This window comes from Falco biarmicus, chromosome 1 (assembly GCF_023638135.1).
Source record: "Falco biarmicus isolate bFalBia1 chromosome 1, bFalBia1.pri, whole genome shotgun sequence".
In the NCBI taxonomy this organism is placed as follows: domain Eukaryota; kingdom Metazoa; phylum Chordata; class Aves; order Falconiformes; family Falconidae; genus Falco; species Falco biarmicus.
Window position 1 is genome coordinate 21,539,330 of NC_079288.1, and position 26,029 is coordinate 21,565,358.

General features: G+C 53.2%; 1 protein-coding gene across 3 annotated transcripts; it reads right to left on the reverse strand.

The window, feature by feature from the left end:
- Nucleotides 1-1,059: 1,059 nt before the first annotated feature.
- YWHAG (tyrosine 3-monooxygenase/tryptophan 5-monooxygenase activation protein gamma) lies at nt 1,060-25,284 on the reverse strand. Of its 3 annotated transcripts, XR_008822058.1 has the most exons (3): nt 24,976-25,284; nt 3,056-4,605; nt 1,060-2,292 (listed from the first exon to the last, which is right to left on the reverse strand). XR_008822058.1 is itself a non-coding variant. In XM_056340138.1 (2 exons), exons 1-2 carry the CDS (start codon nt 25,060-25,062, stop codon nt 3,949-3,951), a joined length of 744 nt encoding a protein of 247 aa, XP_056196113.1. In that variant the 5' UTR covers nt 25,063-25,284; the 3' UTR covers nt 1,060-3,948. The 3 variants fall into 3 exon arrangements, 2 of the variants coding, with proteins under 2 accessions (XP_056196113.1, XP_056196128.1); XM_056340138.1 differs by having other exon boundaries at nt 1,060-4,605; XM_056340153.1 differs by lacking the exon at nt 24,976-25,284 and adding an exon at nt 8,545-8,930 and having other exon boundaries at nt 1,060-4,605.
- Between the last annotated feature and the right edge of the window lie 745 nt (nt 25,285-26,029).

Sequence of the window (26,029 nt, forward strand, 5' to 3'; positions counted from 1 at the left end):
CAGCTTTGGGGTGGGGGCAAGCGGGATGTCCCCGCAGCCCCCCTTGCCTGCAGGAAAGGGAAAGGGCTGGGGGTACAGCCAGGGGCTGTCCCCCCTCCCCAGCCCCTCTGCCTGTGTCTGCGGACACCTAACAACCTGTCTTAGGGTTAAATCCTGCCCGGTCAGTGGGGGGCAGACCCCTGCCCGCTGGCTCACCTCTCTGCCCCCCTACCTTATGTCTGGGAGGGACGGTGACCCACCAGGGCAGGATCCATTTCCCATCCAGGTGGGGAAACTGAGGCCCCACCAGCCAGGGGAGGAGGGGGCCAGGGTGGGGGAGATGTGGGGCTGATCAGGGCATGGGAGGGTGCTGGGCCAGGCTCAGCTTCCACAATACCCCCGGGACCCCAGTGCGCATCAACCAGATGCCTCAGCCCAGGCATGTCTCCAAGGGACGAAGCCCCCCAAGGGGCATCCCCAGCCCCCTCCCCCCCCCCGAAACCCACCCCAGCCTTCATGAGGACGCCATCAGTGTGCAGCGGTGCTGAGCCATGGTGCTGCTGGTGGCATGTCCCCTCCAGGCTGGGGGTGCTCCGCGAGCCCCTGGCCCTTCTTCACCATCCCAAGGGGGTTTTTCTGTCCCCATCCCGGGGTGGTGGTGTCTGTCCCCCACCCCCCAGCCCCTTGCAGGGTGTGTGAGCCAAGGCGTGTTTTCAGTTTATGGTTTCCAAGGGAGGGGAGTATTTTTACAGCGTGAGTCACCACACGCAGCTTCGAGTGGAAAAACCATTGGGGAGGGAGGAAGGGAGGGAGGGAGGCAGGGGGGGAAGCAGCCCCCCACTCCCCCAGAGCATCCGGGACCCTCCCCACGGTTGGCCTCTGCCCCAGGATGGCCAGGAGCTGGGTGAACCATGAACCCATAGGGATGCTGAGCACGGTACCCTGGTTTCCCCCTGCCCCTGGGGAGCAGAAGCAAGGCTGTTCACTGCCACCCCCTGAGCCCCACGGTGAGGGGGAGCCCCCTCCCACCCCACCCAGCCCCCCAGAAACTCCACACAGGCAATAACAATTAAGCAGCGCTGACGTCAGATCTGTAAGTTTATTTGCTCAATGTACGACGGCTACATAATGACTCACATTCATGATATTCCATCACTGAGGAAAAACTGCTAAGAATGGTCCGTGTGTGAAATAATTCCTTACAGAAACACGGAGTTGGAAAAATAATCACTGATTAGACCTTAAAAATAGTTCACTGCATAACATGACAAAAAGCACAAACAAAGGCTCATTCAAAGAACACAGTCATTGTTCTCCTACACTGTAATAGTTATAATTTCACCATGACGAACACCAGACATTAAGATTAAGCTAACACTGGTGTTTTCTTTTGCTTTTTTTTCCTTTTTAAAAACAAAATCATATATAATTGCATGTCACTATAGCAACATCCATAACAGATCAGTTTGTTACGATCACTATTTGGTAGAGCAAACTTTACCCCCAAAAGAAAAAAAAATAAATTAAAAAACTTTAAAAAATTTTTGAAGACTATTTTGTCATAGGAATACATAACATCTACAGTATAAGTTAATAAATTTCAAGCTACTGTATAGAAATACGACACTAGCATGCACAATATTGTATCAATAGAGTAATGGAGCAGTAATCATTTCACTGGAGAGACAGTATCATAGGCAAGTGCACCTCTTAAAAAACAAAAGAAACCATTCAAGCTGCTTAAAAATCAAGTCCCTGACCCCCACTCTGTTTTTAGCCCTCTTGTGCCATCTCTCCTGCAAAGTTTCCTAAAGCAGCCAGAGCAAAAGCCAAAAAGAAAAAAAAGAAGGAAAAAAAAAAAAAAAAAAAAGCTAGGTTTTGTAATTCCAGTAAATTCACTTCCAAATTATACAGCTGGGACAACACTGCTCAGGGGACACGAGGGTCAATCAAAGGAAGGTAAGAAGCCTAAAGCGATCTTCCAGTCCACGGCACGTACCGGCACTGCGAGCATCTCGCCACGGGACGCTGCACACCGTCCACCCGGCGGCTGCGCTTGCTCGCTCGCCACCAGCGAGGCTGGGCAAGACTTTGCGTGCGAAGGCATCCCGGTCAAAACCCAACAGCTTTGCCAGCAACGCCAGGGCAATACCCGGAGGCCGAGCACCGGCCTCGGCTCCGCTGCTCCCTGAGGAGATAGGATAGAGCTGGAGACATCTCTCCATGCAACCCACCAGCAGGAGCGGCTGTACCGTGTGTGCAACGCCACGACGCGCTGTTCGCGGACTGACTCTCAAAAGGGACAATGAAAGCCTGTTTTCCAAAAAAAAAAAAAAAAAAAAAAAGCACAAGTGCGATTTTTCCTTACTGTGCAGCTTTAGGTGAAAAGCTACGTGGCACAGCACTCCGCGAGCCAGAGAACAGCAGTGAACTTCCAACAACGATGTAAAAATAGAAATTAAAAAATAAATTTACTCAAAATGGGGTAAGTATTACCTGCTAAGCAACTCAGATGCCCCATCTCCCACCCCCTGCCAGATCAGATGGACTTGGAAAGGATTTTGCCAAGAAGAGAACTAAGTTCCTGGGCTCCCGATGGTTGATAGAAATGTCTATGATTGTAGCTCTTCCCTTGAGGATTTCTCTACCAAATTAGTTTCTAAGCTCCTGAAGTTCACTCATTACACCACAAGCTTCCCCAGGAGAAAGGAAAATGCACCTGGCTTCCCTGGTGACAAACAAGGGAGCCTGGGTGCCGGAGATCTGCTGACAAACCTCATGGTACAGTGGGAGAAAGTCAGGCAGAGTGAAATGGCAGTGCAATCCCTGAGGAAGCAGCTGTGGCACCTTAAATCAGGATGGTCTTTTGAAATACCAAACACAGTACATGACATACAGACCTGAATGCTCTTTTTTTTTTATTATTATTATTATTTATTTTATTTTTTTTATTTTTTTTTTATTATTTATTTAAGTGGCATTTTAAGTTGAAACACTTCCCCCTTGTCTAATTAATGAAGTTCTTAAACCTTTTGCTGTGGACTTAAAATAGTTGAAACAGCCGCTAGCCAAGCACCTGTTAAGCTGTTGACCAAAAAACTAGAGCAGCTTTGATGTTCCTCGGGCGGGCGGTCTTCTTGCCTTGGGCAACACAGAATAGCTAAAGCCAGTCCACAGGCGAGGACTGATCAGGAAGGCAAGCCAAAAGAACTAGCAAAGGAAAAAAAACAAAAAACAGACAATCAAAGGCTTGATGTCATATGGCTGTAATGTAGAAATACTGTAAACTGCAATTTAGTGTTAATACTGTAAGCTACCCTAATAAATATCTTAATCAAAAGAGGAAAAAAAAAGAAAAAAAAAAAAAAAAAGAAGATTGGATGGCCTAAATCCCGGGGCTTTGCAAGCCCCAAATTCTTTAGGTTGTGGTTTGGTTGGTTGGTTTTTTTTTTTAATTCCTTCTAAATTTGGGGATTTTAAGCTATGCCCTGCCAGGCAGAGCGCTGCAGAGAGACGCCCCGCGACGTGGTATGGACACACGGCACTTGGACTGAAGAAACAAACGCACGAAGCCTTACTGGAACCACAGAACTCCCTTTTTTTTTTTTTTTGCGTTGCTTTCCTTAAAAACGAGGGCCATTCCATCCACGCGAATTCATCTTAAAACCCTTTTATTTCTAGCAATAAAGTTAAATTAAAGACAGCTCCACTTGTATTAATAATCTACAGAACAGTCCATATGCCAGTGAGGCTGCTATTCCATACCAGCACAGCCAGCCTGACTTCCACTAGTGGTGTTTTGGCAAAAATGTCAACGAGGCAATCAAAGACAGGTTGTGGGGGGCCTCCCTGGGAAGGTGTCCCCTCCCTTTCCCTCCCCCACCCCTGACCCCCCCCCCCACTCGTGGGAAAAAAATAAAGACTGCAGTAGTTAGCATCAGCGTGCGGCTGCCAGTCCATCGGGGGGGTCTAGTTGTTGCCTTCTCCGCCGTCGTCATCTTGCTGATCGCTCGTCCAGAGCGTTAGGTTGTCGCGGAGGAGCTGCATGATGAGCGTTGAGTCCTTGTAGGAGTCCTCGTTGAGGGTGTCCAGCTCGGCAATGGCGTCGTCGAAGGCCGTCTTGGCCAGGTGGCAGGCCTGCTCCGGCGCGTTCTGGATCTCGTAGTAGAAAACCGAGTAGTTAAGCGCCAGCCCGAGCCGGATGGGGTGGGTCGGCTGCATGTGCTCCTTGCTGATCTCATGGGCTTCGCTATAGGCTTTCTCCGAAGACTCCACCACGGTCGCCCTCTTCTCACCGGTGGCCACTTCGGCCAGGTAGCGGTAATAGTCCCCTTTCATCTTCAGGTAGAAGACTTTGCTCTCGTACTGCGTCTCGCTGCAGTTCTTGATCAGGTAGTTGTCCAGCAGGCTCAGCACATCCTGGCACACCGCTTCCAACTCCTTCTCGATCTTCTCACGGTAGGCCCGGACCATTTCTATCTTCTTCTCGTTCCCATCGGCAGAGGTCTTCTGCTCGATGCTGCTAATTACTCGCCAAGAGGAGCGCCGAGCCCCCACCACATTTTTGTAGGCGACAGACAACAGGTTCCTCTCTTCATTGGACAGAGGCTCGTTCAGCTCCGTCACCTGCATTGAGAGAGGGAGAGAGAAGAGACACACTTGGGTTAAGCCCCAGCCATCCGACGTTCCCATCACGTGGTCGGGTGCTCCCGTGCATCTCTAGCGAGAGGCAGGAAAGGGCAGCTGGCTCGCAAAGTCCTGCTCCATCATCCAGCATCTGCTCCCATCCCAGAGCGACCCAGCTGGGAACGCAGGCCGTGGTCCAGTCCCCCAGCACGAGGGGTGCACTGGGTTTTACTCCAGGTATTCTCCATCTCTTAGAAGATTAGTGTTTTCCAGAATCAGAAAAATCTTCTAGGAAAGAGAAAGCTTTCACTTGCGGGATGAGAGTCTGATTGTGCCAGAGGTGAGAGGGACAGCCAAAGCAAGAGGGTGGCGATGGGCTAGGGTTACGAGCTAGCTGTGTGGATTAACACCGCCACAGCTACCGGGTGTTCATCTTTTCCGTCTCCTATAAGCACAGGGCACGCTTCTGAGATGCCTAAATACGACAGAATTTTTTTTTATGCACAGATAAGGCCTTCAAAGCTCACACAGCAAGAGTACGTTCTTCCCACCCAGGATTTTCTTCATTGAGGACAGCAGCATTAACGTACAGCATCGCTTCACCTGCCTGACGCACCGCGGCAACGTAGGGATTAAGGAGATGACGGAGCACAGAGTCATCTCAAGTGGGCTGAACACCACCTCGGCCGGTTCAGTTACTGGGAAGCATCACACCTGATCCTGCAGTGACTTTATTCCAGCTCCTGCAACCCCCATCGCTGGCTGAAGCCAGCCGGGCAGCACCTCCAGCCACAGCCAGGCAGCCACCCATCCGCTGCAGCAGCTGCCCTGCCTTACGGGCAGCTTGGGAAGGACTTGTGCCACCCTTGACTCCATGCCGTGCCCCATACAAGGGGCTCTGTGCCCCTGGGGCAGGTACAGCAGCTCAAAACGCTGTAGCAGCCGGGCTGCTCCGTGCAGCCCCTCGGCTGGGGTAGTTGCAGCTGTCAAGTGGCACTTTGAGCCTGGGAATCGCTGCTGTCCCCTTCCCCGGGGGCACACCGCCCCGCCACATCCACACCCCGGGGCTGGCTGCCTGGGAAGCATGCCAGCAGGGCAGGAACCTCTAAGCCTCTTCTCTGCAGCCACTTCTCACAAGGATTAGGTAATGGTTTGGATGTGAAAGGCTTCTGCAAATACCGCGTCGTTTTCACAAGCCTCTGTAAGAACAAGGTTTATTCCAGGCCTAGATAACCACATTTTATGGCCCGGTGATCAGGAGGCCAAGGGTGCATGCTGGAAGGTGTACGATGGTCCAGCTCAGGACCTCATTTGAGTGGCCTGGAATGACTCACGGTTGCTTCTACAATATAGACCTGCTCATTCCAGCAACACCCACTCCTGCCTGCAGCTCTCCTCGCAGCTGTTCAGCCATGGTCTGGCTCATGCCTTCTCCCAAAACCAAGCTCCAGCCATGCAGCACGCAGAGTACTCTGGTCTTTGACCCAGACCCTCTCTGCTCCTTTCCTCAAGGAAGAGGCAGCAAGAGCAGCCCCCCCTTCCCACCTCCTGCCACTGTGCGGACCTGTGCTGCTCCACGAGATGCTCTACAGCTTGGCAGGGGAACCAGCGAACAGCAGATCTCCACGCAGAAGCAGGTCTTACGGCACAACCCAGGCACAACTGCCTCCTGTGAGCAGGGGAACGGGCATCACATTGAAGAGGGCAAAATCTCCTGTGACTTACAAGCAGTCGCCACCGATACGGGCCAAGGTGCACGGGGCAGCATGCCAACGCAGCTCCCAGCTTTCAAGTGCCAAAGCAAGCAGGCTGTGTGACGCCTGGGCCTTCCAGCAGCTCCTGGTGCCAGGAGACTAACCGACATCCCACCTCTCCCAGCCAGGCTGACGGCGGCTGTTTAACCACACGGCCCTGGGTTGTGTCTGATATGCTGCTTCCTGCAGAGGGGCCAGGGCAGAGGCTCAGCCCTGCATGCAGCCTGACTGCAATGTGCTGAAGTACCCCTGGCAAGTTGCTTCTATGCTGCTTCCAACCTGCCTTGTGCTCTCCGGTTCAGAGGTCTCTAGTTGTCTCTATTTTGACAAGACTTCACAACTTTGAAATGACTCCACTCATTCTTCCCTCCAAGTGACACCTGCACAAATATAAATTAAAGATACTGCGAGGTTAAACCCATCTTTGAAAGACAGTGGAACACAAGGAAGGTGTCCCCCTGCCCTAGAGCTTTATGTATTGTCTGTCCTCGGAAATACTCAAAACTCCATCAGGTTACTCAGGGTCTTGTCCCATCTAAGCTACCCTGCTTTCCATAAGGGAACTGGGACCAGAAACATCCAGAAGTCCCAGCCAGACTTATTCTCTTACCTCCCAGCTGTAAATGGAGTATCCAACATAGATATAAGAGACTCGCCGACTCCAACAGTCTCCTGCCCTGACACTGGTGTGAAGGTTGACAACCACATAAGGTTATCATAACCATATCACAAGGTCTTGCTTTTAGCGAGACGCTCTCTGAGCAGAAATACCAATTTCAAGTGTGGACCAAGCAGGTGACTCTAAAGCTGCCCCACAGCTGAGTCTGCAGATATTTATCACTGCAGAAAGAAGTAGATTTACCTCCTCTCACCAGAAGAGCCTTGCTGGAGCACAGATTTATTCTAACTACGGGGAGTTTCATAGGATTAGCTTTGCCGTGAACATTTTTAAATTCGAAGCTATTAAGGATTACAGAAGAAAGTCGCCTGTCAAAATCCTTTCAACAAACTTGCTAACAGATGGAAGGTACACCTGTGGAGAAAGCAGATTCCTCCAGGGAGCTTGCAGGGGACTTATCACAACAGAAAGGGATCCTCGTTAACCATGTAACCACTTTCTAGCAGTACCCAGGCTCCCAGTAAGGTAGAACACTGAAGAGAAACAGCAGAGGTGTAACACAGCCAGCGACAGGGATCGCATCCCTCGGCACTAGGAGAGGGAAGGGAAGAGGCTGCAGTCCTACACGTATTTCAGCTTGCAACTGAGCTGTGAGAGGAAGAAAGGAAAACCATCTGGCACTTGCATTCCCAGCAGGAAGAAAATTCAAGATGCCCAGGACACCAGATACTGCACAGCAAGGGTACACTTCGCTGCCTCAATCACAGAGTCACTGGAAGGCAGAAAAGACGTATCCCAGGTTACGCTGCCTTTGAGAACTGCCATCATCGCTGCCCCTTGGTCTGCCCAGAACCTGCCTGCCACGTCTCGGCACCACACTGCGATGCTGCTGCCTGCTCGCCTGCCCCACCGCACTGCTAAAAGCTGCACGACACACTCTGTCCTCGTGGGAGCACGACAGTCACCGTCATGCGGCTTTTGCCAGCAGCGCTGTAGGGGTGAACATCTCCAACCGCAGGCCATCCCGAACCCGCTGCAGCAACCTGCCACGAGAACGCAGGGCTGCGTCTTCACCGCAAGCCTGTGCTGGCCAGCCAAAGGCTGGTTTTTCCTGACCCTGCAGGATACCGACACAAAGCGAGTGCAATCAAGCCAGAGGCTAAACAGCAAGCTCTGATATACTTAAAAGCATTGCACTGAATGCCTTTGATGTAACATTAATAAGGCAATATCCTGCATCAGGCCTGGAATAGATTGCAGTGGTCATGTCGCAAGCCCTTGCAGAGAATTTTTCCTAATGTTTGTTTCCAGCATCCAGATTCATATTACCAGAACCCTCCACCTTCTTAACTGAGACCCTGCAGGTCTCAGTTTTTAATTAAGAAGGGCAGCACCCTCACATACAGACCAACCCAGCGAGTGTTAGGTCACCTGATGCCCTTCCCAGCACTGCTACATGGGGTTAGATATCCAAATCTATCAAATATCCAAAGAAGAAAATCTCAATTTGGCATTAAGAGAGCTTGGCAGGAACACAAAGCCATCAGCCTCTGGCTGGAAGCCTACCTGCTCCCTGGGAAGCTCAGTCATTGTGGAGTTTACTTCCCTGGTTGACAGCAGAGAAAAGCAGAACTTGCACCACAAATCTCAGCCAACTGTCAAGCCTTGGTTCACCCTGGTGCCCCCGTAGACCAGGAGGGGAGGGTGGGCAGATGCATGCGGCTGAAATGGAGTCAAGGTCTTGCATGTGGCACGAACAGCCAAGCACAAAGAGCGAGCCCACACGCTCACGTGGCTTGATAGATGCAAGTCTTTTTGCTGTTCTGAGGAGGAGGTGGGGGGGAAACACAAACCCAAACGACCTTTTTCACCTTCCTTTCTGCTTCTTCCCTTCCAACCAGCCCAGCCACAAGACTGGCTCGTTACTGATGCAGAGCAGCAGGGAACCTCAGCTGTGGCGCCTCTCGTTTCACTGCCAGCCCGCAGGCAATGGTCCTACTTGCAAGAGCTCCCCCCACGCCTCACAGCAGGTGACACCAGGTGACACGTGTGCCAGGAGCCAGACCCCTCGCAGGCTGCAGGCAGCCCGGTGCTGGGCAGGAGCCTTGCCTAAGGGGCAGAAGCAGAGAAGACACCCAGTTGGGGAGCGCAGGTCTGCACTGGGCTTGGCACGGAGCATCTACAGGGACAAGCTTTGGCCTGGAGGCACGCTCCATCACCGAGCTCCAGGACGCTGCCAAGTTCCAGTCTCACCAGTTCCTGCAGCCTTTGAGGGTGCAGCGTCTGCACCACCAAGGCTCAAAGTGCCCTAAAGCCACAGGGCGACAGTCCAGCAGATCCTGTTGGACAAAAACTACTGGAAGTTTAGGGTTTCTACTGCTGGAGTCCCAAGGTTTGTGCAAATCAAAGCCCTCCGATTTGCAACAAAGCTCTTCAGAGGCAGCACAATCTCGGAGAAGGTTCTGCCCGTTTCTCTACCACAGCTGCGAGCTCTGACTCAGCACTCTGTCCAAACCCTGGCATGCCCCTGGCACGTCCACGTGTCACGCTGCACCAGGGGAAGGTTCAGCCTCACGTGGAGAAGCCAGGGTGCGTGCCAAACTTTACCTGCCCCTAACGGCAAGGTCCAGAGCTCTCCAAAAACCCAGCCGTTGGTCCTACTGCACCTTCCTTCCAGAAGCATCCTAATCAGCAGGCTGTTTTGAGCCCTGCAGGGGAGGTTTGCTCTCAAGACAGCAGCAGGTTAGTTTGCTTATGGGGTTTATTCCAGGACTCTTACCCTCCACTTCTCACCTTGCATCAGTAGGTCTGAAGTTATTATTTCTGAGTACATCACAAAATAATATTTTTTGGGGACCCTTCAGTAGCTGCAATGGAGATCCATCACAGGATTTAGTGTTACCCGTTTACCCTTATATGCTTTTCATTTAGTTTTATAACCAAGTGCCCACCCGTTTATGGCTCCTACCTAGCTTTGATGTCTTATCTTAAAAGCATGCAGCACAGCAAGCTGAGCAGACCCAGATATTCTTCCCTGGGGAATACCATCAACATTTGACAGTTTAATCCATGTTATAAACCCCAACTCTTTGGCTTTTCTGATCGCCTAGAAGGAATCCTGAGTCCCTGCAGACATCAGACATCTACAAAGGAGCCAAGCTTTCCTGGAGAGAGACAAGACAACCAGGAGAACCTCAAAGTGTCTGCTGAGAACGGCTTTTCAACATCACCAGAGCTCCTCTTCCACCAGGATACACAACAGCCATCTCCTCAGCACTTGTATTTCCTCTGTTCTGTCTACAGCTCCTGCACCATGTAATTAAGCATGTTATCTCTCAACAGAAACCCTGGCAATGGCCTTGTTTTCCTTCACATGCAGCTTGTTAGTCATGCTGAGGTCTGGCCTGAAGGTCCCCTTTTCTGTTTCTTTTTTTTTTTTTTTTAATGACAAACGTGCTTTTGTAACAGCGTTCTGGCCAGAAGTCCCACCACTGAAATTCTTACGTGTTCTGAAGCCACCGATGAGTGGAGCAACCAGCACACAACCCCTTCAGGCTCAAACAGCCGATAAATGTTCCCGACTACCTGCAGCCAGGCCATTAGCCACTGTCTCACGGTGGGACCCCATCACCCACCTGCAAGCACCAGGCAGCCCTCAGCAGCCCCAGTGCTGTCATTTTGGAGGTGACATGCCAGGCAGACTGCTGGGGTTCTTCTACCCCCATCTCGTTCTGGGGTTTCAGCTGGGATAGAATTAATGTTCTTCCTAGTAGCTGGTACAGTGCTGCGTTTTGGATTTGGTGTGGGAATAATATTAGTAACATACTGATGCTTTTAGTTGTTGCTAAGCAATATTTATATTAAGTCAAGGAGTTTTCAGCTTCTCAGGCCCTGCCAGTGAGAAGGCTGAGGGGGGGGGGGGCACAAGAAATTGGGAGGGGGGACAGCCAGGACAGCTGACCCGAACTAGCCAAAAGGTTATTCTATACCATAGAACGTTGTGCTCAGTACAAAAAGCTGGGGGAAGAAGGAAGGACAGACATTGGGAGTGATGGTGTTTGTCTTCCCAAGTCACCGTTATGCATGATGGAGCCCTGTTTTCCTGGAGATGGCCGAGTACCTGCCTGCTGATGGGAGGTGGTGAAGGAATTCCTTGCTGTGCTTGCGTACGTGGGTTTTGCTTTCCCTATTAAACGAATTCTCTTACTTTTACTCTTCCTACTCTCTCCCCCATCCCACCACAGAGGAAGCGAGCGGGAGGCTGTGTGGGGCTTAGTTGCCAGCCGGGGTTAAACCACAATACATCTCGCCCTACATCTCGCTTCTGAAGAAACTGCTGCCCTCAAGTACGTTAAATTATCACCATTACCCGGTGGTTTGACTACCGTCACGACTAGATGTCACACAGCCCAGTCAAGAACAGTTTCTCCTTGTGCCCTCCAGAGCAAGCTGCGCTACGACACCATCGCAGCAGTCGCAAAGATGCTTTTCTTAAGCACTGTCCTACTTCGACACAAAGCAGGTGCGTGTTAAACTCTACCTAAATCTCAAATCTCACCAGATTTCGCTGGTTTGGGTCTTTCCCCTGCCCTGCACTCTTGCCTTCTCCCCCATGTCATACTTCTGAAGTGGAAGTCACACCACAGCTACTCCTCTCCTTGCTGGCCCCCTCCGCTGTCCTCTCTGTGTTTTATCTCAGCACAGCCAGGGGATTTTCAGCTGCAGGTCGAGCCCTTCCTCTCATCTCAGCGAAGACCAGAAAAGCACAAGCAGGCAGTGGGTAGAAGTTACTTCCCCACTGCTGTCTCCTTTGGCTGTTTCAGTATGAATAATCATATGCTAGTTCCCATTTTTTAAGCTGGCGGGGGCAGCTCTTGTCACAGGGCAGTGGCTGAAGCCACATGGGATGGCTCTGCCATTAAGTTTCAAATTACTTGTTTATTGCTTGTAGCATAACTGGATCTCAGAGGCTACTTAGGCACAGATTAGGATTTCTGCATGCTCCTGCAGTTAGCAGCTTCCATCCCAACCTGCAGCCTTCCTTACTTAAGGTGACTTTGAACCACCCAAGACAAAGTCTTTAAATTGGGAGGGAGACGTGAAAACCAAGAGCTCACACCAGCCTCTGTAGCTTAACAACTACTTAAGCCAAAGGGAATTTCATCATGCTACATGCAGGTTTGATTGGTCCGTGGAGCCTGCAGATCTCCTCCAGTTTTAGTCTGGCCCTGATGGGTTTCGGCTACAGAAAATGCAGGTTTCAACTACTGTGGTCATTCCTGCACAGAAAAGGTCGTAAGGGAGCCAAGGCAAGAAAGCCAGTGACAACAGCAGAGCTCGGAGCTGCTCCTGTTCTGCATTTGGTAGTGGCCTTCCACGTACCACCCCTTATCTGCAGCACTGCAGTCCCAGCGTTTGGTCTAACGGCTCAAATTTTACCGCCTGCAAAACACTCGGATGCCATCGATTTGCCTCACCAGCTTCTTCTGCAGCTTCTGAGATAAGGCAAGCGCAAGTGAGCGTCTGCCTGCCTTCCATACACGGCTTCCAGGCACGTTCTCAAGACCTTGGCTATTGAGTTGACAGAGGGCAACCCAGACACAGCGCAATAACCAGCTGGGAGGAACAACTCCAGCTTCCCAACACGGGCATCGCGTTTGTTCTTCAAGTGCATCAGCTTAGAGCTACAAACCATTTCGGAATTAGCATTGCACAGCCATGTAGTATCTGCTTTTTGAGCCATTAAGGAATGACGCCCAAGTTCTTGTTTTCCTTATTAACACCCCGATCCCCGTCGCCCTGACTGAAAGGCTGTTAAACGAGATGAAAACTGGTCATAGGACAACTTGTTTCACTGTCTTGCTGCCACTAGCTACCTCCTACCTATTAAAAACTCTAGGGAAAAAATCATCTCTGTTGATCTAGTGCCTTCCTGCCACCAGATGGAGAAAGCAGCAAGTCGAACCACATCAGTCCCAGCACTTAACAGGGCTGTCACTCAGGGCTCAGCACACCAGCTCCAGCAGATGGGATACCAGCACCTTTGCTTGCTAACTACAAAGCGACAGAAGGGATGCCAAGCTATTCCTTCCCCAAGATATGGCAGGCTGGCAAGCATCATCTGCCCACTTCCGCGTTTCTGCAAGCACCTTAGCAGCAGCCCAAGATCCTTCTCCATCACCCAACCGCCTGGAGAGCTCTCCTGCCTCGGATTATCCAGTCTGTTCCCCGCTGATACAGGCCTTCTCTCCAGGCTTTCTGCAAAGGGTGTGGAAGAACAGTGCCACAGCACACCACTGCCGTGGCAGCTCAGACGTGCTCCTGGAGCACAGTGAACGTTTTAGGAGCTCCTTTTGAGAGGAGATTGACAGTTCAGTGATTTCTGTAGGCTCTTCTGGGCCGCATTAAACTTCTCCAGGTATAAGCTGAAAAGCCCTTGAAGAGTAACTGCAGCTCTTTCCTCAACAGCACTTCTGTACAAAAGACCTTAGGGTGGGTTTGGTTTTTTTTTTCCCATTCAGGCATTATTCTTCAGAAAAGTCCATCCACTCACAGGCTTTTTAGCTGAAGCAGCCATCCGTGGGACAACCACTGGGCATTTCTGGAGTCTTAAGGCTTGGTCAACATTGGGGAAGACTGACTATTTTTTCTTCCCCTCCAATTTACGGCAAAACAAACCCAGGCTAGACAGACATCAGGGCCACCAGCACATAAGCAGGGACACGCTATATAAATTAATCAAGTTTCATGTGGGGAGGGTGTTTAGTGCTGCTGGGAGCATTAGCTGCTTAAAGACTTACCTCACAGCTTCTCAGAGTACTAATCTGGCTCAGATATTAGTGCTTTCCTGCTCACCTCCAGCCCCACTGCCAGGCGCTAAGCACCCTGCCACCAGATCATCAAATCCTCCCCGGAGCTTCAAGTGCCAGGGCTTGTCCTTAATCAGGGGCTCAAAAAAATGGCAGCATTATGGCATACCCATGACCTCTACCCAGCTGAACCAAGCAGAGAGGGAAGAGACAACGTGCCATGGGCAGGACACCCAGGGAAAGGTTGAGAGCAAGTTCTGGCCGCTGAGCAAGCCTGCTCCCAGGTCTGCTGGAGCAGGTTGAACTGGGTAATCCCTGGCTGCTGGCATGGCTTCCTCCTGCATGGTAGAGCCGTGGCTGTCACGATAGCTGGCAAGCTGCTGCTCCAGCAGGATGAAACGGGAGAAGCTGCAACCATGCAAACAACTCCCTGCAGCCAGCGCGTAAGTTTTTAACCACTCTGTGTCATTACCCCAAACACATTGGGAAAGTCTGCTCCGTTGCACATCAAGGTAAGCTTCTGGAAATATTTTTTTTAAAAAAATACCAACCACCAAAAAATAAAAGACCCAAGATTTTTGCTCTAGGTCTTTTGGTCTGCAGAACCAGCAGTTCCCTGCAGTGTCTGAAACGTGTTTTACCAGATTAAGCAAGAGACTTTCCAGAACACCCAGGTGGACCTCCAGCACGCCAGCTCCATGATAGCTTTAATTTACGCATCAGCAAGTAAGGTGATTACCCCCCCAGATGTACTTTACCCTCCCACTGCTTCAGGGTTTTCAGGCTTGATCTTACACTCCTCTAGCAAAGACAATTTTATTTAATTTCTTAAATGAACCTGCAGAACAGAAAGTCAAGTTTTTGCTCTGGCAGCTTTCTGGAGCACTGCAGCTAATTTTACATTATGTGGAGGATCAGTTTACTATTCTAGATCTGACTCTGGACTTGACTACCCTCGCCTGGCTCTGGCTATCTCCTCCCAGCCCTCTTTTGAAGCCCAAGGGACTACTCCCACAGACTTGATCTCAGTCCATTACAGGTGACAAAGCCTCTCAGGTGCCGACATCTCGACACCACCAAATGCAAGAAGCCAAGCTCCAAACTTCAAGGTAATGAAATATTCACCCCACATAACTAAGCCCAACAGCATAAACAGGCAAAGCTCCGATGCCTTCCTCAGCGAGTGCAAATCAAAGGCTGTTAATCTTCCCCAAGTTCTCATTCACTGCTGAATACTAAGCATTAGTCTTTTACAAGTGCAGATCTCCTACAGCAGTTCTCCAGCATATCTGTTAGCATACAGCACAGCAACAGCTTCTCCCAACTACTATTAATAAACTTTGCGCTGCGGAGCACCACAACTGTCCAAACAACATGTTCATCAGCAACCTTAACACTGAAGCTGAGACTTCTCGCTGGTGTTTTCCAACAGCCTTGCTGAAACCATCTTAGAGAGGAACCAGAAGCATACTGACATGCCAAGTGGCTTTGCCTGGTACGTAAGCAAAGATACACCCCAAGCAAGCCAACCCATCCAGTAAGATCAGAGGGAATTTGCAAACAATTAAAGAACGGTTTGTACTTTGAGTCCCCGCAGATTTGTGTTCGTCCAAGTGCAGCTGCCTCAAACACCCATAGACTGACTCAATTCTAACATCTCCTTTATAGAACAAAAGCATTAAGTACTCTAATCCCTAATCTGGGGATCACTTTAAGGGAATCTCATGCCATCATCAGTGACATGTTCTCAAGTTACTCTCCTACTGCTATTAACTAATGCACTGCCTTTGGTCACTAGATCACTAGTTTCGGGCCAAAAAATCAGGTTTGTTTAATACCTAACGGAGCATGTGCTGGATCATTCCTGAGATGTGATGAAATCTGGATTAGCACAGAAAAACCTGAGATTGGGGAAGTTTGTACTTAAACAGGCAAAGGCTGTTTCACCAGCTCCACAAAGGCACAGCTTCTGGCAGACAGTCTCATCAGTTTCCTGCAGCCCAAGGATTGCTGTGTCATCATTTCAGTTCTATTTTCCAGAATTTACCATTTCTAGGCATTTCCAGACCTTACCAGGCAAAGTGTCACTGCAAACCATGGTGAGACTCCTGGGTGAACATCAAGCCCTGTGCTCCACCAGCCCCAGCACCTGCTGGGGCTCTGGCGCACTGGAGAGGCTGGAGAGATGCGGCAGCTTGGGCTCACCATCATTGTGCCCTCGGAGAAGCTGGACAAAGCCATCCCACTGCCGAGCTCCTCCCCAAGGCAGGCTTCCCACAAGGGCCATGGGGAGGAATCCAGCATCCCTGACACCTGGACTCTGGAGAAAGGAAACAGGCCTCTTACTTAAATAAAATAAAAAATTCAAAGAGCAGAATGAAAGCCCTTTTGTCACCATTTTCCTTCATTTTATGGCGGGAGGATGGACTTTGCTCATCAGATCGAGCAGCCAGGGGAACGAAAAGAGAAAGCTGGCTCTAACAGCCCTGGCCGTGCCCAGCCAAGGAGATGACACACCACCAAGTTACACAAACCCCACAGCCGGCTGGTCACAGATCCGCATCCTTCCCCTTTCCTACTTGCTCCAGACCAAATGCAAATGTGTGAAGTCCCCCTGCAGCTGCTCAAAGCTTGCTCTGCTTTGGCGGGGGTGGGGTGGGGGGAAGGCAGAAGCAGAGACCAGTTAAGACCGCAGCAATGCCAGCGCACTGCCCAAATCCTGCACAGGAGCGCACTGCCACGCTCCCTCGCAGCCTCACTCATCTTGCAGGGTCCTCCACCGCTCACCTGCGTTCAGGCAGCACTGTGCGAGTTGTGGGCTGGGTTCCCACAAAGCCATTTTGATTCCATCGGGGAAAAACCAAGAGTTTCCCCATCTGCAAAGGCTGAAAGCTGCATCGGCGGGAGCACAGGCAGGGCCTGCCAGCCAGCAGCCATGGCAAAGCGTTTTATCTAACTGCCACCAGCGTGAAACTGGCTCCAGCTAATTATCGGAACAGTATCCAGAAGTCAAGCCAAAGGTTTCAGAGGTCAAAAGACAAACCCACCATATCTTCACCAGTACAGTACAGCAATAAATTCACAGCTCCTTCCCCTTCGTTTCAGCAGGTGCTAAAATGGGTTTCCAAGGTACCTCTTTCCAGCAGTGACCATTGCTTGCAGAACCAAACTGAATAAATACTTGTGACCGTTTTCATTAAATTTCTGCTTTCCAGACATCAGGTTGCCATTTGCCTCCAGTCATGTGAATCTAATAGGAAGGAGGAAGACTTCAGCCAAGGGCAAGCTAGGTTAGCTACCTGTCCGGTAAAGAGCAGAAGCTGGTTAAGGCTTTCAGCCTTCCAGAAAGAAGTGATGAAGGCCTGGACAGCAAAGGAAAGAAGGTCTAAGCTGGCTCCAAACCAGTTAGCACAAAAAGCTATCTTGAGTTGCAGAGCACTGAAGCGTAGAAGGATGCCTAGAAGCATCAAGGGTGCGTCAGCTACCCAAAGACAACTGATGCCCTGCATCACAGCTTTGCCATGGTGAAGCGGAAGACGATGCCTGTATCCCATCAAGGCTGCCAATGGAGAAACGCTTGGGAAGCCAGGCAAAACCTGTTTTGCTGTGCTTTGTACTGCAGTTATTCCAGTACGCATTCATGTTTCACTGTCAGTCACAGGTCAGGAGGTAGAAACGGGCAGAAAAGCAGAAGGCAGATTCAGCTCTGCAGAGTCCTAAATGCCCCAGACAACTGAGGAAAGCCTCCCTCGGGTCAGACCGTAGAGGCATTTTCCAACCCCTTCTTCTGTACCTGCCCCTGAGCAGCCTGGTGCCTGGCTGGGATCCACCGAGCAGCTAGCTCTAGTCTGAACTAGTCAGACGGTCCTTTTTGCTCTTCCCTGCCAGACAGGTATTGAGCTCCCAACACACTACTCACCTCTGCCAAGGGAGAGAAGCAGCACCGACGAGTCCAGCAGTGCTCCGCATCCAGGGACATGTCTGAGCTCAGACAAGGCCACCTCCCAAGAAGCAGCTGGTTACTCAAGCATTGGCAGTTGGACACACAAAAGCTTGGACTGTTTATTTTCCCTAAATATGAACCCTTGCACACGACTTCCCATGCGTTTGTTTGCACATGGTTTACTTGGCATGAAGCTGCTCGAAACAGGAGCTGAAGAGTTCAGTTGCAGAGTTCGTGTGTCATACCCTGCCAGATGTGTCACCGTCCATGCAGGTTTCTCCAGATGTAAAGTCTACCCTCTCCCATTCCCCTCTCGCAGCCCTTGCTCCATCAGCAGCACCCTGAGACATGCTTCTTCTTGCACCCTCAAGAGTCACAGCTGATAGGTCAATTCCTAACTGCATCGATCAAAATGGCAAATGTGACAAGCACATCTCATCCTTTCTGATGCCTCGTGGCATGAGGATCGGCACACTCAATGCCTCATCCTACCCAAATCTGCAGGTCCACAACACCCAGGGAGGCCGGCTGGCACGTGCTTGCTCATGTCCCCGAGCGTTCACTAAACCCAAGGGAGCACAAATTCTTTAGAGATTAAATACAGAAGACTGGATCCAAGGTTAGGTGACTGCTCACAGGTACAACAACACCAGAGGCCGCTGGCCACACAAGCTGACAAAGCTCCCACCATGTGCATTTTGCCTTTGCAAAGTCCTTCCATCAGTACAGCTCAAACCCACCCTGAATGGCCCCATCCCAGCATTTCAGCGCAGGGCAGAAGGGCAGCTGGCTGGTACAGCTCCAGTCCTCCGCCTGTGCACACTGACATCGTTCCCCATCTCAGCCCTAACTGTGCTCCTTCCAAGCATGTGACACCCCAGTATGGAGCGGTGCCGTGAAATATCGAGCTCTGAACATCCTTGCACTTAAGACAGTGAAGGGGCTTGGGGTCACCTACCAGCCTGGGAACAAAACCCTGGTCCAGCCAGGACTCTCCATGGGCTACTGGGGACCATCGGGTCGCCCTTACTCCACCTCCCTGATCTTAAGGTTTGCGAGGCTGAGCCTTCTTATTCCTATGTAGAAAGCCAAGCTGTCCATGCTCCTGACCAGCTCTAATGCTGTCGGCCCAGACTCAAGAAACCAGCTTAAAATGAAGTGGTCCAGTAACACACGGTGAAGAGCTGGCACAGAGGAAACAAAATAATAATGATGGGGATCCTCAAGAAAAATCTTCCTTCTACCAGCAACGGAAGGCAAGGAAGCAGCCATGTTCCTCATCTCCCCCGCTCACCATCCAGATCCCAGAGAATGGCCATGGGTAGTTCCAGCCATCACCCAGCAGCAGGAAGCAGAGTGATACGACACAATTACCTGAATAGCCCTCACTTCTCTAAAAGCACCATTCAGCACACTCATAAGGACTGCTAAGAGGGTGCCAAATGACACCAGCTAGTTGAGACGAGACAAGCCAAGAACAGAGTGCATACGTTCCAGAGGTGCAGGAGTTTCCAATCTGCAGCTGAAGTTCCATAGCAGCCCTTAAACTGCTGTTCCTGCAGCTTCTAGAAAGCCCAAGTTCACATTGCCAGTGCCCAAGGAGCCTATTCCACAGAGAAACTTTGGGATCAGCTGGTGAACAAAGCTTGGGCAGATAGGGCTTGTCCATATATATTATGAAGCTTATTTTGTTTTCCAAAAAAAATATCCTGATGAGCCAGCCATCTTTAACCACAAGAAGGAGCGCAAGGAAGTGGGGGTGGGGGGCAATCAAGACAACTCCCAGCAACCTTTTTGTACTTTCAGGGCTAGCCACCATCCAACAGATCTACTGGCTAAGCCCACAACATCTAAAGCCTCTTGGAGAGCCCCTGCCCAAGAGCTTTTGCTGTTTCCACGTACCCTAGACATCTGCAGAGGATTCAACAGCTATATTCTCCACCACAGTCTCAGTATCGCTTCCATTCAGTTCAAAAAAAGCTGTTTCTAATCAGACCCACACCTGCCTGATACAGTTGGCCAACTGAGAGAAAACCAGCATGGGCTCACAAGTCAATGGCTTTTCCTAAAGCTCATAGATAAAGACTTACCAGGAGCTTAAAGGGGAATTTCTAAGAGCTTGAGCAGCTGATGACTCGCCACTTAATATAGTTAATGTGTGCAGTGCCCACTGTACTTGTGTACAGGGCATGTTGCTAACTGTCCGAGGCTTAAGTGCAGCTGTGCAACTCAGCTTACAAGGTCCTGAGACCGATTTACGCAGACAACCCACACCGTGAACCGTTACGAGATCGGAAGCGCAGCAGGATGGCAGCTCCTCACAGCAGCCATCCTGCCCTGACCCTGTGGATCTCCAGGAAGGAAGCCCTGCTCCCTGCTTGTGAGTCACACTGTTTTGCACCGCCCCACCGCCATCACTCAGGTCTGAGCAAGCCCTTTGCTGCTAAAGGGCAAGAGGACTGCTATGTGTAAGAGCAGATGTATGCTGCAGTGGTCCAGGAGGTGCCACAAGGCTCAGCAGCATCCAAGATACCTGCACAAGGGGCGGCAGCAAAAGCATCGATACAGCCATTAGATGCCAATGTACCCTCTCCACTGGAAATTGTTTCTCTAAAGCCTTCCCCGGCCCCCCTGGGAAGTGCTACTACAGCAGCTCACACTCCTTGCTCCCTCCCTACTGTCACAGATGGCCTGCCCAGCACTCCTCCTGGAGAAGCCTTTCCACCTCACCCTTTTGTCTCGTCTACGCTGCAAAGCAGAAAGCAGCTAATCATCCCTGCTCCACTCCCCTGGGACTTTCCAGATAGGAAGGATTTGTGTTACTCCCCCTCTTCCCAAGGATGAGCCTGCTATCTGCGTGAAGCCCCGCTGCCTGCACTAACCTGGTCACTGGATGCAGAGGATGACAGCGTGGCCAGGCTGGTGAGCAGCGTGGCAGAAGCCTGCATATCCCACGCCAGGGAAGGCCTGCGGACCCCCACGCTTGCTCTCCTCCTCCACCCACCACAGCCATTTACTGCTCCGAGAGCCAGCTGTGCCTAAAGCCTGGGCAGCAGCTGTCTGCTTTTCAGCATCTCCGATGTTCACCCCTCCACACCCACCACCACCACCACTGATGGCATGCACACACAGCACAGCCCCGGCCCTGCTGCAGAGGTTGGGTCCCCAAAAATCAAATAGCCAATATTCCCCCTCACAGGGGTCCTTCATGTGAGCTCAAGGACTCTGCCATATGGTCCCATACCTACACGATACAAAGGTGCAATGTAATAATCCTCCCCCCACCCATTTTAGGTGACATTTCCTGCGAAAGTTACTGCAGTCATCTTATCTTGCTCTCTCACCTGCGCATCCCCCTCTGCCCCCCCCCCCCCCCCCGCAATAAAGGTCTATAGGAAGGCACGTGCTCTGCTCCCCAGGTAGCACCCACCAGGGGCTTGGCAGGGCTCCACCTCCAAAAAGCCTCCAGCAGCATCGCTGCTCCCCAGCTAATGGCTATCGATCCACAGCCCTGGCGCTGGATCGGACGGTAAACTCTCTGTGAAGCTGAATCAGACAAAAAGCCAGCCCACCTCAACCACTGCGGGCAGAAAAACCCAGCGAGCCAGGAAGGAAACCACCGGTGCCGCTTGGGCACAGCATTGGTTGGGATGGCAAGCCCAAGGCCAATGCCTGCCCACTGACCAGTGGGCACGGCCACCACCCTGGGGATCAGTGGAGAGCTTTCCTGCTCTCCAGCGCATTATAGGGCTGACTGTACCCCCAGACAGCGCTGAGGTGACAAGGGACATGACCAAGGTCATACAGCCATAACCTGGACCAACAGGCCCAGCTTTGCACCCTTCCTGGGTGCCAACATCACCTTCTGCTCCCTCCATTAGGCAAAGAGAACGTCTGCTAAGTTTTACCGAGACTCCCCAGTAAACCCACAACATTGGGGGGCTGAAGAAGTCCTGTGACTGCAGCAGCCATGCAACTGCACATACTGATTAGGGGCACCACAGCAAGAAAGGAGCCAGAATTTTTATATATATAAGAAATATATATATATTTCTTTGCTTGCTGTGGCAAGCAGCGCTGGATGAATCAGCAGACAGCACGAGCCCCAGCACACCGATTTTAAACCCTTAAAATGGCCATGCAGCACAGGCTACCCAGCAGGCAGGGCTGAGGCTTGCTGAACAATGTGCCTGGCTGCCGTGTCACCACCCATCTGGCGACCCCCAAAATGCAACAGTGAGATCAAGCTGCAGGAAAACGATCTTCTTTTATGCACATCATTAGCACGCCGGGCTTTGAAGGAAAGCCGCCCGGCATTTCTTAGCACGGGGTTAAGGAAGCAAATGGGTGGCTGGCTTTGGAGGGCAGGAGACAAAACGGCGACAACCATGGGAATGCTTCTGCATCACCTTAGCTAGAGACAGCCCGCATGCTCTCTGCTACCACCTGGGTGCATTGCAGCTTGGACCATGGCATATGACATCACTAGGCGTTGCTACGGAAATGAGTGCGAGGTCATCAGCCTCCTGCACAACCAGAGCTGGGGGATGGGCGGCACACAGGACGGGTGACAGGGATAACCGAGTGTGACATGTCCATCACTGCCAGACTGACCGTGCCGGAGTTTGGGCAGCATTGTGCAGAAATGAAGAACAAAGCTCTGCCTTTTGTTTGCTGTCGCGGGAGGCATCAGCACTCCCGCTGTGAATCATTTTCTTACGGCCAAACTACACAGCAACTGATAAGCAGCATTAGCCCGGGTTACTGTTTCACCAGGGCCAGTAAGGGCTGAAAGGAAAAAGCATATATATAATCTCTAACAACGCCTTCAGTTTAAACACCGAGCCTGGGTAAGCAGGCTAGGGAAATTTGCCCAGCGGGAATACTGCAACATGGCTGTGTGTCCCAGGCATATCCCTGTTGGCTTTGTCATAGCGGCTGTATTATCCGTAGGAAATGAGCTGTAGGATCTGCTCACACAGCAGGCTTTGCTTTAAAATGAATAGATGCCATTACAACAAAATGGTATAAAAGCCATAGTGCAGCAAAGGAATAGCCCAGTTAGTTTAATATGATAATATCTTGTTCTGATTATCCATATTTCATTTCTTGATAAGACATCTCCTCCCTCCCCGTTCTCGGGCTGTGACAGTTTTGTCTGTTTGATAAATGCAAGGTTATTGACAAAATGGTGCAATATGGGCAAACAGAGCTGCACCCACAGCAGACTGCGACATTCCTAGATCAGCATTCACTTTTCATCAGCCAGGGAGGACACCCCAGCTCCTCGCAAAGGTTCAGACCTGACTAAGAAGACAAACATAAAGAACAGTTTTCCCCTTTAAAGCACCCCCTCCCTCCCTCCACCCAGTCTAGCCTCTCTGCAATATGACAAATGCAGAATCTTCTGGAATGACTTGATCCTGCCTCCCACGATTGCTTTGTTTGCAAGATCAGATCAGAGATATGTTTTTTTTCCCCTTCTTATATTGTCAAAATGTCAGTATTGAAGGGGAGCGTTCAGTGTCACAAATCAGATCAGCCTGCTATATGCAGAGTCTTTATTTTAAGAGCGTGAAATGAATACAACATGACTCAATTCATAAATCTCCAACCAAGTGCAGTAAAAATAAGAGCTTTGGCAGCGAAAGGGCTCCCAATCTTTGGGGTCATGAGCACACACACCAGCCTCACCGACCACACGCGGCAGGGGATGCATGGGAGCAACTGGGAGGTATTTTGGCAGCGGGGAGAGGTGTGCACGCAAACCCACTCACCCACCCACCCCCCCCGGCCCCAGGTTTCCCCACAGCCTTGCCCCACGGGGCTTGGCAGCCCCCCAGCCGGCGTGACCCCCCAGGGAGCGTTGCACCCCAGGTCTGGCTCCTCTGCCCCCCACACTGGGCCAGGGCAGGGAGCGCTGGTGGGGATGGGGGCATGGCAGAGGATGCATGGGGCAGGCAGAGGGGCCTGGCGTGGGGGGAGAGAAGGGATGGATGGGGCAAGAAAGTGATGCGTGGGGCAGAGGACAGGGCAGCAGGGCAAGGGAGGCAATGCGGGGGGGGGTGTGGGGTGTGCCTAGGGCAAGGGAGAGATAGGCATGGGGCTGGGGAGGGCTCTAGGGCAGAAGAGATACACGTGGAGCTGCGGGGGTGCTCTGGGGCAGGGGAGAGAGATGTGTGGGGCTTGGGGGGGGAGCCTAGGGCAGGGCAGTGAGATGCGTGGGGCTTGGGGGGGGGGATCTAGGGCAGGGGAGAGAGATGCATGGGGCTTGGGGGGGATCTAGGGCAGGGGAGAGAGATGCGTGGGGCTTGGGGGGGGATCTAGGGCAGGGGAGAGAGATGCGTGGGGCTTGGGGGGGGATCTAGGGCAGGGGAGAGAGATGCGTGGGGCTTGGGGGGGGGATCTAGGGCAGGGGAGAGAGATGCGTGGGGCTTGGGGGGGGGATCTAGGGCAGGGGAGAGAGATGCGTGGGGCTTGGGGGGGGGATCTAGGGCAGGGGAGAGAGATGCGTGGGGCTTGGGGGGGGGATCTAGGGCAGGGGAGAGAGATGCGTGGGGCTTGGGGGGGGGGGATCTAGGGCAGGGGAGAGAGATGCGTGGGGCTTGGGGGGGGGGGATCTAGGGCAGGGGAGAGAGATGCGTGGGGCTTGGGGGGGGGGATCTAGGGCAGGGGAGAGAGATGCGTGGGGCTTGGGGGGGGGGGGATCTAGGGCAGGGGAGAGAGATGCGTGGGGCTTGGGGGGGGGGGGATCTAGGGCAGGGGAGAGAGATGCGTGGGGCTTGGGGGGGGGGGGGGATCTAGGGCAGGGGAGAGAGATGCGTGGGGCTTGGGGGGGGATCTAGGGCAGGGAAGAGATATGTGTGGGCCTGGGGGGGTATCTGGGGCAGGGCAGAGGGATGCGTGGGGGGGCTCCACGACAGGCAAGAGAGATGCGTGGGACTGGGTGGGGGCTCCAGCACAGAGAAGATGCGTGGGGAGCCCCAGGGCTGGCGACGGAGGTCGGGAGGGAGCAGGCTGTCCCCGGGCGGCGACAGGCGAGGGGAGCGGGACCCCGCGGGGGGCAGTCCACGGGCTGGAGCCGCACGGAGGGACGGCGGGGGACCCCCCCCAAGCCCAGCCCGGCCTCGGCCGGGCCCCCCCCCCCCGAGGGGCGCAGCCCGGGGAGGGCGAGGGGAGCGCGGCGCGGGACCCCCGGGGCGGGGGGTGGGGAAGGACGACGGACGGACAAGGGACGGGACTCACGTTCTTCATGGCGGCCGCCATGTCGTCGTATCGCTCGGCTTGCTCGGCCAGCCGGGCCTTCTGCACCAGCTGCTCGCGGTCGACCATCTTCGCGGGGCCGGGGGGGAAGGGCAAGGAGGCTGCGGGCTCCGGGAGGAGGAGGAGGGTGAGGAGGAGGAGGAAGGGCGGCGGCGGCGGGAGGAGGAGGAGGGTGAGGAGGGTGAGGAGGAGGGTGAGGAGGAGGGCGAGCGGGCGGGCGGCGGCGGCTCCTGGCGCTGCTGCGGCTGAGGCGGCGGCGGCGGCGGCTGCACCCGGTGCTGTGCGCGCGCCGCGGGCCACCACAACCCCCCTGCGCCCGCCCCGCCCCGCCCCGCCCCGCCCCGCCGCCCGCCGCCCCCGCGCGGGGCACGCCGGGAGATGGAGTCCGCGGCGGCGACGCGGCGGGGCCCGTCGCGTCCTTCACCGCACTCGGTCTCCCGGCGTGCCCCGGCGCCGCCGCGCCTCCCCCCGCCCTCCCGGGCCCGCCCCCGGGCCCGCGGCCCTGCTCTGCCCCCGCCGCCGCCCCGCCCCGCCCGCCGGGGCTGGCCGCCCGCGCCTGCTGATTCACCGGGAGCGGCTAGCGGCGGCGTGGGGCACCCCCGGCGGGGCCCGGGGCCGTCTGCGCCCCTCGGGGGCCCGGGGCTGCTGCTCCGCCCGCGGCCCGACGCTCAGGGCCCGGACACAGGCACGGCCCAGACCCACTCGCGACCCAGGCCCAGTCACGGCCTGGTGTGGCTCATGGCCTGGATGCGCTCATGGTGCAGGCCCACTCATGGCCTGGGCCCACTCATGGCATAGACCCACTCATGGCCTGGTCTGACTCAGCCCAGGCCCACTCACAGCCTGATCCAGCTCATGGCCTGGGCCCGCTCATTACCCAGGCGCACTCACGGCTGGACCCACTCACAGCCCGGCACAGACATGGCCTGGACCCACTCATGGTGCAGGCCCACTCACAACCCAGGCCCGCTCCTGGCCCAGACCCACTCAAGGCCTGGCCCCACCCGTGACACAGGCATAGGCCTGGATCCATTCA